Source organism: Cyprinodon variegatus, unplaced genomic scaffold (assembly GCF_000732505.1).
Source record: "Cyprinodon variegatus isolate N-32 unplaced genomic scaffold, C_variegatus-1.0 Scaffold370, whole genome shotgun sequence".
Taxonomy (NCBI): domain Eukaryota; kingdom Metazoa; phylum Chordata; class Actinopteri; order Cyprinodontiformes; family Cyprinodontidae; genus Cyprinodon; species Cyprinodon variegatus.
In genome coordinates, this window is record NW_015150823.1 from 752,980 (window position 1) to 767,485 (window position 14,506).

Sequence of the window (14,506 nt, forward strand, 5' to 3'; positions counted from 1 at the left end):
GTGCCCTATTTGTCGGTACTGGCTGATACCGATACCACCATTTTAGAACCAATTTTGAAAGGCTACTACTTTAACAAAAATATTAAATGAAATATACTTTATAGGAGTTTTCCATTAAACTAAACAATTTTTGTTTTTTAATAAACCTAAATGGTTTAAGGTAATAGTTTCCACCCCATGTAATTGTACAGTTTATGAAGTGACCAAAGATTTAAAAGTCTATACTGTGATTAAATTACACACAGAAGAACCTTATGTACTGAATTGGGTGACTTTCAAATGTAAAAGCAAATCGCTAAAGCCACCATTATTATTATTGTCATTAAATGGTAAAACTGAAACAGCTCATTTCGCCTGAAAGCCTTGGCTTCAAGGTTAATTCAGTTTGTATTGATTTTTGTTTATCCCTACTGAAGAAATGGGCGGGGCTATGATGAACAAGGGATCGCTATTGGCTGAGCACTGATGCGCACGTGCTCCTTCCCTCCGCCTGTTACTGGGAGCTTAGTAGCGCTCAAGCCCCTCAGTAGCAGCAGCTTTCAAACCGCCGCGGAGCTTCAGCAGAGCTGTGGTTTCTGCTCACCGACACACAACAGCCTCTCTACGAGCGACAGAACCAGCGGCCATGGCGCCTCTCTTCCTCTGGGTGCTTCTTCTCTCAGGCGGTCTGCTGTTTGGAGCGAAAGGTGAGCAGCTTCTCCTGTTTGTTCTCAGCGGAGTGATGGACGCCGCTCTGCCTCTAAACTTCTTCCAGCTGTTCGTCCTGTCGGTAAAGTTTACTCCAAACTCTATTCAACACCGGATGAGATCCTTTTTTTAATAATAAAAAAAGTATGTTCGGTTTTTTTATTTATTTATTTTTTGTTAAGCAAACAATTCGTTAATTTAGGGAACAAAAATCAAGGAATGGCGAGCAAATAAAGTTTTTACCACACTTTTACAGAACATAAACAATTTATTTCTAATACAATCCGCTTAAGTTCTCCACATGCTTTAGAAACAATTTTAAAACATGCATAAGCCTTACAAAAAAACAAAATAAAAAAACCCAAAACATATATCACTCATTTCTGGGTTAAAAACAAATGCCTTCAGGTGATTTTTCTGCATGACCCCCTTTTTTTTATTTTTATTCAGGCTAATCTGCGGGTCCTTCTCTAACCTCTGGGCTTGGTTTGAGTTTCTGTGCATTGAAGTGATTTAGGCCAGAGAACAGAAAGGCCTGACCCCCCCTGCCTCCATTTCTGCTCACCAACATACCAGAGAACAGGAAGTGGTCCCCCATGATGATGGATGAATGTTATGCTGTCAAAACAGAAATTAAATGATGCTTCTGTGTTTCCTGCCAGATGTCATTTTATAAAATCTTCTTGTTTAACAGTAGGGATGGTAAAACATCAGTAAATCCCATCTTTGATAAAGTTTAGAGTAAAGGAAGTGTCTGTGGAGGCTAGTGGGGTTTTCTCAGAGGGGGGCTAGAAATTCAAAATAGATGTGATCAAGTACTGAGTTATCACGCCAGTATGTTTATATGAATGCCAATAACAAAACACTTTATAAAATCAAAACATAATTTCATGTACAGGTTTACTTTTTGTCCATAAATGTTGCCCTTCTGAGGCTTTGTGAAGGTAAATCTGTGTTTTGCATGGTACAATATTAAGTCACAAGCCTAAGAAAATAATGTACCAGTTTAATAATGCAGAAGCTATTAGTCAGCTTTAGATTTTTTTAATATATAAGAGCTATTTATTTTTTGAGAAAGTGTTTATTTAAGAGCAACTATGCAAATTAACAAACATCAAAATAACAAACGGGGGCGGCCAGTGGCGTTGGATGTAGGAGTTTGCCCTGAAATCAAAGGATTGATGGTTCAAGCCCCGGCTCTGACTTTCAGTGTCGGTGTGTCCTTGGGCAAGACACTTCACCTGCATTGTCTACTGATGGTGGTCAGAGGGCCCGGTGGTGCCTGTGTACGGCAGCCCTGCTTCTGTCAGTAAACCCCAGGGCAGCTGTGGCTACAATGTAGCTTGCCACCATCAGTGTGTGAGTGTGTGCGTGAATGACTGAATGTAGAGTAAAGCGCTTTTTCAACTCAGGAGACTTGACCAAAGTCGGCAAAGTCTTAAGTACAGGCCATTTACCATCTAGAAAAAGTAGACTATATTCTATTATTTTCCATGTGATTCCTAGATTGTTTATTCCTCTTTGCCTTTTCTAAAAAGTGCTTTAAATCGGTCCTAGCTGTCTTTATCCATGCTGGCGCAGATCCTGACGTCTGAAAAAGGAGGCAGGGAAACAGAATACAGCGTTAGCCTCGCTGCATGCAGCTATCCTAGTCTTGTAGCTAAACCAGTTCCTGGAAAAGGACGTTTCTTCTGCCATTTCTTTCTTTCTCTTTCATGGGTCTCCAACTCCTGCAATTCACCCTGTCAATCACCCGCCAAACGTCTGCGATGTGGCGGGAGGTGGTGAGCAAATACGCTTCCTGTCACCTCAGGTCGCAGCTCAGCTGCGCCCAGAGCTCTCCTGTCCTTCTCTATTGCAGAAAAGCTACTGCACATGTACAACTTGTAACGAGAATATATGGGCTAAGGGTTTTGTGCTCTAGGGCGGAAATACGTCACCAATCTGACAAAAATGAAAACAGCTTTACTTGTCATTAAAGATTAAGTATTTATCTTGCACATCTAGAAATATATATGAATATATTTTGAAATATTTTAAAATTAGAATTAAATTATATATATATAAAAAAAGTTTGTCTTAATCATGGTCATTGGGTCAGTGGGTGGGAGCCCTAGCGCCATCTATTGGCCTGCCGCCTCTGCGTCTGGTTGTTTTTTTCCAAGACTTAATACTTATCCTGATCTGCTTCGGGAATCCTTTCCTGACGTGATGATGCCTTCTGTGTCTCCTGAGGTGTCTTTAAAAAAAAAAAAATTGACAAAAACAGAAAACTTATAATAAGGAAAATGTCTCAGCATCTTTTGTTTTTCACTTTTTCAAATTTAGGGATTAGGTGTGGTGATGATTAATCATGTTTCGTTAATGCAGAAGGAAGCTTCCAACCCTAAAAGTTTGCTGAATTGCCAGGAAGGGCGAGAAATCTCAGAGATGTGTTCCTTTTTTGTCGAAAAACAAACAACCTGACAGCAGGGTTTACAGGATTCAATCCATTCAGCAGGTTGTGGGTTGCTGGTGTAGCTGCTGAATGGGGATAAGTGGTTTTGTGCTTAGGCGTTTTTCCCCTCAAATGAAGCACTTATGTTGGCTAAGAGAACCAGGGCTAAAAATAGCCCCACATTGAACCAATAAGGATGCTGGAAAATGTGTTTGTTTTTTAATTCTTTGTCTGAAAACTAATCTGTGCTAAATCTGGCTCAAATTCACTGGGAGATTAAAGATACATGTTATCAGCCAGATAATGGCTCTCTCTGTGTCTCTGGGGTTGAATGTAATTTCCTGCTAATATGATAAAGTCTTTGCTACACAGATAAACATGCATTGGTGTGGATATATGTTAAATTTTAGGTTCTTTAATGGCTCATTCCAGGAAGGAGATGTTGCTTGGTGCAAGTTTAGTTTCTTTAACGCTGTAACGCTCTTTATCTTGCCATGGATGTTGATGTTTTTGAAAACAAATGATATGAAGGTCTAAAAGATAAGAACATTTATAAGCTTTATTAGAACCCTAAATCCCTGCCATGGTTATCAAGGGTATTTATTTTTGCTGCCCTTGTGTTTGGCTGTGCATGTTTCCCTGGGTTGGGATGAAGTGTTTATAACATTTCCAGCGTGTTTCTGTGTTTAGCCATATTATCATCCCCCATCGATGCTCAACGATTAAACAGAAAATTCTGTGCTAAATTCAGAGTCTTGGATGAGTTTTTCCTTTTCTTTAAAGTGAGCTGCCACATTTTTACACTTCTTTTTTCTATTTTATTTCAAAAAAGCTTTAAATGTTCAGATTGCCTTTTATATAAAGCAGATAACAATTGTTCTACATGCTGCTAAAGTGATGTAATGAAGTCCGCTCATATTCAGAATTCAAACATCTGAAGATACTTTAAATATGAAATTATTACATACTGTTCAATAAATGATAAGTGTTTTCAGTTAAGAGTAATTGCCACTTAGTCAGATATCCCTTTTAATTTAAACCTGACTGGCTTTAGGTATCTCGGTATCAACATTACTAGAACATTAAATTCTCCCTTTTCTGCTAATTTCTCACCTTTATCGTCTAAAGTTAAAATAGACCTACAAAGATGGAGAAGTTTACCACTCTCTTTAGTAGGAAGAATTAACGCAGTTAAAATGAATGTTTCGCACAAATTTCCTTGCTTTTCCTACCAAAAAAGTTTTTTTATAAACAATTGATCAGACTGTCTCTAAATTCCTATGATGTGGAAAGGCTCCCAGGATCCGCAAATCTATTATTGGTCAGCTCACATTCATAAGATCTCATTCTGTTTTAATCCAACCTCTCTGGTTTTACAGACAATCAAGTGGTCCTTTCCACACTAAAAATTTGGTATCAATTTAGGAGGCACTTCAAATTTAAGTCAGTATCTGCTTTAACCCCTACACTAAAAAATCATTTATTTCAGCCTTCATTTACAGATCCAACCTTCCTAACATGGCACAATAAAGGTCTAAAGTGTTTTAAAGACTTTTACAAAGATGATATTTTTTGCAGCTTTGCAGATACATGTATCTCAGAAGAGTTTGATCTCCCACCTTCTCATCTTTTCCGATACTTTCAAGTTAGACATTGTGCTAAAAGTTTTTTTTTTTTTTTTCTGTTCCCCCTCTTACGGCCAACTCAACAGCGGGATGAGCTATTAAATCATGACCCACTTAGAAAGTCACTCATTTCTAACATGTATAATGAAGTTCTGTCTTTTGACTGCTCGCCAACTACTAAAGTTAGGGATTCCTGGGTCAAGGAATTGGACGTAAACTTAGAGGATGATTGGTGGGACGCTGCTTTTAAGACAATTAATTCTGCGCCTGTCTTACACTTGTTCAGTTTAAAGTACTGTTTAGTCAAATTTTCTAAAACTCAAATGTATCCCAGCATCACTGACAAATGCAACAAATGTCATGCCTCACCCTGCAACTTATCCCATATGTTCTATTCTTGTCAACTACTTTCTTGCTTTTGGTTGAATTACTTGATGAAAAATACTTTCTGTGGTTATAAAAGTCTCCCCCCAACATTGCCATATTTGGGCTTCCAGAGGAGCATAAGCGGTTTACTTCTAACCAATTAGATATCTTAGCATTTACTTCATTACTGGCAAGACGCTGCATTTTTTTTTTTTTTACACTGGAAGTCGACTAAATCCCTCCCAAAACCCAGTGGCTCAATGACACCATGTCTTTTCTGAAGATGGAAAAGATCCGATATTCATTGAAAGGTAATCCTGATCAATTTTATGACAAATGGCTTCCCTTTCTTACATTCTACCGCTCTCTTCAGTCCCTTCCCTCTGATTGACCCCTCCCTTCCCCTGTTTTTTCTTCTCTTATTTATTTTTTTTATTGATTTCTTTGGTGGCTTTATTTATACTAATTATAGCTTAATTAGATCCTCAGCTATTTAGCTCTAACTATTACGATTTTTATTATTTTGCTCTATAATTGTTTTTTATTTAAGTTTTCAATTTTTTTTCCAGTTGTTTGGTGTACAGTTCGTACCATTTAATTAAAACACCCTAGGAGGTTGATTGTATGCCTTGTTCTCAACTCTTCAAGTTGCATAATATTTTTAAGATGCCAATTTGTACATATTGTTAATTACCATTACCCAATGTGCAAAGGATGTGCACATGGACACATCTCTACTGTAAGGTGCATTGCTTCCTAATAAAAAAAAAAAATGATTTGAGTAATTGCCACTACCCAATCCGTTGTGAACAGATATACATCCCGGTGTCCATAAATAATGCAGTTATGGTACTAAAATTACTTATTTATAATTTCTATCCTTAACTCACTAAAGAACGTAATACACATCTTTAAAAAATATTTTAGGACTTTTCTGAGACAATTTTGATGCTTTTTACATTTTCCTCAATAAACTGCTTCTCTGACTTCATCATGGGACATGCTCAGAGCAGTGTGGCAAAATAGGATTAAACCACGTTTATCTGCATTTTAGTTGTTATTTAGCATTAAATAAACAAACATTATGATATAAAGTGTGGTGTTACGCCCTATATAGCATAATGTTAACATGAAAGGAAAACATGAAACTCAAAAAGACTACATTTAGGTTGGTGATGGTGGTCAGGACGACAGCTGTGGCTACAATGTAGCTCGCCACCATCGGTGTGTGCGTGAATGAATGTAGTGTAAAGCACTTCAAAAAAAGGCGCTATAGAAGTACAGGCCATTTACCATCCTTTCTGACCGGCAATCTATCCCTATAGCTCCTCTCTGCCCTTTTGGATATGGTGATAATGGATGGAAGATGGTGTTCTACATACTCATCCCAATAGCGTGGACACAATCTGCACCATAACTAGTCATATCTTTCACCTGTTAGCAATACCTCAATTAATGGATTAATAAATAAATTGATTAATAAATGGAATAATATCAATTAATCGATTTTGATAAGAATGCAGTCAATTCTTAACTGGTTATCCAGACTCTAAACCTGCTATTTGCTGAAACATCCCACTTAGAGAATTATTTAAGCTAAAATTTGTAAAAAAAAAAAGAAATAGATTTTGGTTTTAAAGAATTACTAAGTAGTAGCCTAATAAAGATTGCGTTAGTAAGAGGATTGAGGGGTCTCTCATTGCTACCTGACGATGCCTACACCTTCAACTTTCAGTGCCACCAGTCCGGTGTCAGTCTGAGACCTCTTTCCTACTGCAAACATTGGGCTAAAATGGGTCGACCTGCTGGCAATCGGCATTTGGCTCCCTTCCTACAGGCAAAACAAGCTGGGTCTAACCCCTCGCTGGCAGCTGAGTGGCCTCTGTTCCCCTGTGGCTGCGTGTCTGACACCATCCGGCTGTGTTAGTGTTGATGATGTCACCAGTGCGACAGAAATCAAGGAAGTAAACAATGGAGAGCAACATGTAAGGAAGCCAGAGTATAGTCGGTGTGCTTTATTGTTTCTCTCTATCATCTGTCTTAATCCCTCTCACCAGAGCTGCTCCATGTTTATTGAATGTAAACAGGTGTTTCTGCTTGTTAGGTCAGAAGTGACTGACGCGGTGTGATGATGTCTGTATGTTGTGCTAAATGGTGTCACATAATTTATCAGGTCAACCTGGCTCTGGTGTTCCCACAGCATGCCGATCAGAGCCAAGGTTATTTTAACGCGGGTTGCTTGCCGCACCGTTTAATCAGAGTAGACGCGTGTCAGTGAGCTTTTCCCGCTGCCACTAACAGCCGGTTGTGGGTTTTATCGGGACAGGGCTCAAACATGAGAGAATTTGGGCAAGGCACTTACTCTGGGGTAAGACATCAAACAAGGATCAAAAACCTATGCAGACATGGAAATGTTATTGGACTTGTACCGTATGTGCTAACCTCTGTTAGTGCTACTACTTTGGCATTAAAATTATCTTTTTTTTTTTTACTGTGCTGCTATAAAACATGCAGACGCTGATTGATTTTATGAGAGGAATAAAACTGTTTACTGGGTATAAAGACTGGCACATATCTCAAAAGCGCAAGCTGCAGCAAAAAATGCTGATGTGCACTAGTTTACATTATTTATAAATTTGATATTGTGCATTACTACCCAGATATTTCACCACAATCTGCATTTTTCTAGCTGCTTTGAGAGCAATGGTGCCGTAGCCTTATGTGGGTGAATGGGGGCAGTGTTTACAACAGTGCTGTTTTCACAATGCCCTGTAGGGGGAGCACTATTTCAAAATGTTTCAGAAGATTGAGAAAAAATGAAATCGCTCTGAAACTCCTAAAGGGTCATTTCTAATTATTTTTAATTAGTCCTACATGTTTATTATTTAAAAACATGTTTATTAACCTCTCAATCCACCTGTTCGCCAGCGACTGTTTTTATAGCGTTTACAACTAACGACTCAGAACGCATAAAAAATTAAAATGGTAAATTTTTTACCAATAAAGACATGTTAGACATCGATAGAAAACTCCACAATTCAACCACCAAGTTGATTTTATGGACACAGCGAGCACCAAAGCACATTAAACAGCAGCAACGACAACATAGCTTTGAAGGCGTCCAGAAGCCATTTCATAAATCCAATCTTCAATTGTTTGTGCTCCATTCATCCATAAGGGTCTTCAGAATAAAAGCAATCCAGCGTATTAGTAATAAAATATTCCATGATGAGAAAATTGCCACATAAAGCCATTTTTTTGGCATATTTAGCATATTAGCAGACTGTAGAGACTGTAGAGTTAGCATATTTCTAAGAAGACATGCTTCCTCAAATGTTTAAGTCTGAACTGATGCAGCTTAGGCTGTCTTTTAGTTAGACTATTTTCAGCACCTAGAAGGTGTTAGCTTACAATTAATGTATCAAGTATGTAATTAGGGCTTACAGTTCCTCAGTTATTTGCTTTTCCATTTGGGTATGCAAAATAAGCGAGGATTACTTAAAGAGGTTAATGTTTGCTTTTAGATTAATTAGGACAGAAACATATTGCTAGATAACTCTGTCTATAAAATAATCAGACGCCCCCTCTTTACTGTCAAGTTTAACCGTGTGTTTACGATCAGTGTGGTCCTCTCTCAGTGCCTGTAATGAATGCATCCTGATGTACGATGGCTTGGATCTTTAAAGCGCATGGAGAACGGTGGGTGTCAGTGAATGGTGCATAGGCTCCCGGCTTTGGGAATCAAATATGAATGTTCCAGTAACAAAGCTGACTCATCCCATCTGCTTGTGTTGGGATTTCCCTCCAGGCTTCTACCCTCCTCACCACCAATGTTTGTATGTTTCCTAACTTCTGGGGATAATATATATTTTAGCTTTAAGCTCCCCGGATCAACATTTGATCTCATTATGGAATATGGTCTAATTTTAGATGATTATTAGTATCCGTCGCCCCACTTTCCAATCTGCCGTCTTGAATATTTTACATGCTGCTGTGTGAATGTCATCACTGAGCCGGAAAGGAGCTTGAATCAAAGATCACAAACTGTTCCTTCAAACCAACTTTATTTATTCAGAAAGCCGTGAAAAAATGACGAATCCAACATTGGCTTTTTTATTTGAATAAATCTTTTTGTTGTGAGCGCTATGATCCCAGATCTGATTCAGCTCTGGTTCTATGGAGGAAAGTGTGTTGTTGTTTTGCCAGTGCGTGACTCTGGTGTGTATTTATAGACTTTTAGAGCAGGAGCAGATGGCTGTGCTCTGGAGTCGCAATCACAGATTATAGAAAGCTCACCTGCAGCTGGAGCCCTGCTGATCTCAATATTTAGAAATGTATATAAAACAACACTTAACTCTTCAATGCTCAATAAACTCATATCCTGTTGCACTTCCTTTTTCAACCCTCCTGCTGTTCTCCAGCTCATTTTAAGACTAACCAACAACCACAGGCTGCTTTAATGCCCGTCAACACAGCCCCTGACTCGTGACAGGGCATCAGAAACGGGGGGTGTATCTTGGTGACACCACCCTCACTCCTTGGCTTCCTGGAACACAGAGTCCTGTTAGTTTACACGCCCCAGGATACTAGTGTGTGCATGGCGATGCAGGGAGCAGAGTGTGTTTGGTCTTTTATTTTTTTTATTTTTGTTTTATATAATACGAACACTGACCTACTAATGCATGGTAAATGGTTTTACATTAATTCCGCTGCCTTAACGCAGCCTCTGTTCTTGCTCCTCCAGCTGAAATCTCAGCCTGCGAGCATCACATGTTTTACCGGCTGGGTCACATGTTGGGTAACTTGTTCAGGTTAGGATGCAGGTGCTGCTTCAGAGGACGGCTTACTTTCATGGGACCTGCGGTCTACCCAAATAAATGAACTTGATAAAATTATTTATTTTAATGATTATGTTTCATATTTGAACTATTATGCATTTCATCTTAAAGGTCTTTTTATTTTACAAATGTTTAACACCGGGCAAAAGTAACAGTTTCTGTTTTGCAGTGGTATGATCTTGTAATTTTACAACATATTGCTAATCAGTTGTTTCTAAGAAAAACAACTGATCATGCAGTGGCATGTGAACTTGGGTCTTGTTCCAGCAGGTCCAGATCTTAACTGGAAATAGTTGCTATATTACGTCAGCTGAGCATACCCCGAGTCAATACTTGTTTATCCCTTTCATTTTGTATGAAAAATAAACTTAAACTACCTCAACAGGCGTGTATCCCTTTAGTCATGTGCAAAAAACTAATTACTTATTGATGTTTTTTGAAGCATATGGCGATCTGTCCTTAAATTGTATTTTTTGTTTGTACATGAATAAAGTGAGACACGTCTGTTGAGGTAGTTTAAAGTATATTTTTGTACAAAATTAAAGGGATAAATGCAAATCTGATGTCATGTGTATTGAATAAATTTATGCTAGTCTGACTCCAGAAGCAGCTTTGCACCTCATTATCCATCCATTTTCTGTCACGCTTAATCCCAGTTGGTTCATGAGGGGTGCTGGTGCCTACCTACAGCTGTCATGGTACAACCTGGACAGGGCAACACGGAGACAAACAACTATTAACGCACACTCACACCTAAGGAGAATTTAGACAAACCAATTAACCTAACAGTCCTGTTTTTGGACTGTGGGAGGAAGCCGGAGTACACAGAGAGAACCCATGAACCCAGAACCCGGAACCTTCTGGCTGCAAGGCAGCAGTGCTACCCACTGCTCCACTTAGCCGCCCTCATTAGTGTTATGTAAAAAAAAAAACAACCCACCAGTGCTTTTATGATCTTTGGTTCAGCAGGTAAAGAGGAGGTTTCATTCCATCCAGGATTAAAAAGAAGAGGAAGTGGGCAAAGATTGCTTACTTGGCTGGATAATATCCATATCCAATCCAGCTAATGGGGCACTTCTTTTTTTTTTTCTTTTTTCTAATCACTTTTATCATTTTTCAAATGTTTAAAAAAAATTGTTTTAGCTCTAAAATATAAAAGCTTCATTGGCGTTAATATGGCAAGTTGAACAGATGTAACTTCAATGCACACTATTGTTACATTCTTGTCAAAATTATCATGTTAAATTTACATTTGTGTAAACTTTTAGACTATAAAGGAAGAACATAAATAAGACTGATACAAGCAAATGTCGTTATGTCTCCTTGAACCCCAGTGGGCCTCAGCAGATGGCCGCTCACACCAAGCCTGTTTCTGCTGGAGGTTTCTTCCTGTTAAAAGGGAGTTTTTCCTCTCCACTGTCGCTACAAGCGTACTTAGTGTGAGGGATTGCTGAAGAGTCAATGAGTCGATGCAATCAACTGGTTTTCCTTAGATAGAAAACTTTGAATCAATCTGACTGGATGATCTGGTTGAACTGTATAGTGTCTTGAAATATGTTGTGAATTGGCGCTATAGAAATAAAACTTCCATGACTATATTGTGGCATCTGCCCTCCTCTACGCTGTCGTCTGCTGGGCTGCTTGCAGCGTAGAGCGGGACAGAAAGAGACTGAACAAGCTAGTGAGAAAGGCCACTTCTGTCCTGGGCTGGACTCAATAGAGCTGAGGTCTTCAACAGGGGTCGGCGACCCAGAGAGGGTCCACAGAGGTACTGCATGGGAGTCGTGAAAGTTTTGGTTGATTAAACTATTTTGTTATATTCCCCCCCTACAATTTTTTCCAATAATTGAAATATCTTTAAATCCACATTAACATGAATTCAACAGACTGTAGTAAACAGATAAATGGAGGCAGAAGATGTCTTTCAGTCATCAATGCACACATTCAGCGACACACAGGAGCTCTTTCAAGCTGGACACCGTTTCATTCACAACACCTGTCCCATCAACCAGGAATCAGAAATATTTTAATAATCTTAGGGAGAAATTACTTTCATTACATTGCTATCTGTTATAGAGTGACTTTGGGACCAGTTTAATATAACACAGTTTTATAAAATATATATAATTAGGGGGTCCCCGCTCCATCTTGCCATAAGTTTGGGCGTCCTTGGCCTGGAAAACATTGAAGCCCCCTGCAATAGAGGAAGTAGCTGAGAGGACGGTGCTGTCCAAGCTTCCATCCACCATGGACAACACCTTCCACCCTCTGCACCAGACTGTAGAGACCCTGAGCAACTCCTTTAGTCAAAGACTTTTACACCCTGTTTGTAAAAATTAATCCCTGCTGCCATCAGACTTATAACAGCGGCACTATATCAACAACTTATGCAATCACTATTTTAATACCCTGTACATTAACCTGTTTTTTATGTTTAATACCCAGTGCAATAACTATATACATAAATACCTATTCATTATGACTATGACCTGGATGACTGAGAATCTTCATCAGCATAAATACCTATTATGTGACCTACATTTATTAACCTGTGCAATAACTCTGAGTAATAATCCTGTTAAATTAGAGACTACAGCTGTTATATATATTTATATGTGGACACCCTGTATATACTGTGTATATCCCCCATGCACCTATTTCCTCCTTTTGGCACCTTTCTTTTTGACTAGTGAGCCGATAAGTGAATTTCTCCACTGTAAGATCAATAAAGTCAATCAATCACTTTGTTCAGCTTGTGCAAATGTGTTCTAATACAAGCTAGGTACGTCAAAAGAAAATAATTAAATAATTGAGTTATAATGAATCGCATGACAAATGAATCTCATGACAAATTTAAAAGAAATTTATTATTTGCTTGCTTGTTGTCGTTAAGGCGACAGGCCTAGTAACAGCAGTCTTTGCTTTGTGTCTTACACTGCAAAAAGCCACTTTGATTTTGAGTACATAATATCCAATTATCAGAAACAAATAAAAGCCTTGATAATGCTGCTCCTGTGGAACGCCTTTTACAGGTATAATATCTCTATTTCTGGTGTCATTTTTAGTCTGGTTTTGTGGGATTTATATATTTAATTATTGCTCCGACTGTCGACGTCTGTGAATTTGGGAGACTCTTGTGGGCGTGTCCTGACAGATGTGCTGTTATAGTTCTCTAGCATTCAGATCCTGATTAACTTTAGCAGTTATCCAAATAAAGTTGGATTGAATTGGAACTGCACAAATTGGGGCTTTAAGGTGGTGTCTTTATAGTCTCTTATATCTGGCTCCTACAGTCACTTTTACGTTTCTGTATACAAACTAAACGCAACATAAAACAATGTCCCTCAGACACATGCCGCTTGGTGAGTCAGGCATTAAAATTTCAGATTTGTGTTTTATTACCAGTTAGCATAGCATTTTACTTGGTTTAATTAATCATATAAAATTCATTCATTTCCATCATCCTGACCACCTTAACCACCTCCGCTCATCCCGACACTTCTGTGTCTCTTGATGCTGCCCAGGCTGGCAGTCTGATATTTGTTATGCTTTTACTTTGGGGTTTGTCGCATTGAAGACCAACTACGAGAAATGCCTGACTTTATTGCATAATTTAAATGAGTATTGCTTCTGTTAGAATTGCTTTAGATTAATTGACTGTAAATTCCTAGTGAATAATGTTTTTATAATGTTTAAATAAGTTGGATTTTTCAGGGTTTAAGTGTGAGATTAATTCAACACATGACTTCCTATAAACTGAGGTCACTATTAACTCTTTAACTTTTACCATCACCATGTTTCTAAATAATCAGAGTTTAACAGATGTTCCTGGTTGCTGATGACTTTTTAGACTTTTCCACATTTTTGGAGATGTTTTTTATTTCACAAATTTCTTCTTAATGTAAAAGGAGTTTAGACTTTGCTCATGTTCTCATTAAAATGTCTTTGAATGAAAAGGCACTGCATGGGTTAAAATCTTTTGTTGAGTAACTTGTAATGACATCTTCTGCGTTTTTTACATAAAACGCCCTCCACTCTGTGCTTCATTCAGAAAAGAATTATCTTGAGTATTTCAGCCAAGAATAACTCCACCACAAAGCAAACTGCCAACATTATGTCTAGCCCATTTTCCTCGAACTTAATAAACAATGTTGTAGCTTCTAACACTATGTATTGGGTTTGGATCTAAATCAGCATTTCCAAATGCTCCATTTGTGACTTCCTTATGGAGTAACACCCCCTCCTTCATTTGCTTTGTTTCTGTGAGGGCTGCATTGTCTACATTTACAGCCAGCTCTCTTTTGGATGGTGTTTAAATCTTTATCTTGGTTTGAGGCAAACTAGGAAAGGCCCAGACCATGACTCATGCTAATTGGGAATAACACAATGCTCTCTGGAAATGGCCTTTCCTGCCAAGTATAACGCTGCATACCTTCCTAATGGCGGTCAGGGCATAGCTGGCACCACGCTGGGTACCTTTAACTCTGAGCTTTCCTCTTTTTTGTGTGTGTGTGTGTTAGGACATACCCACAGGTAATGGAAAAAGCCAACAT

The 14,506-nt window shown here is 38.5% G+C and overlaps 1 protein-coding gene across 4 annotated transcripts in view; it reads left to right on the forward strand.

The window, feature by feature from the left end:
* The first annotated feature begins 523 nt into the window (after nucleotides 1-523).
* Nucleotides 524-14,506, forward strand: part of mfge8 (milk fat globule-EGF factor 8 protein) — a 39,667-nt gene continuing 25,684 nt past the window's right edge. For all 4 annotated transcript variants that reach the window (XM_015386525.1, XM_015386526.1, XM_015386527.1 and 1 more), the window contains exon 1: nucleotides 524-686. In XM_015386525.1, the coding sequence (XP_015242011.1) occupies nucleotides 626-686 (61 nt within the window). In that variant the 5' untranslated portion in view covers nucleotides 524-625. The remainder of the gene's footprint in view (nucleotides 687-14,506) is intronic.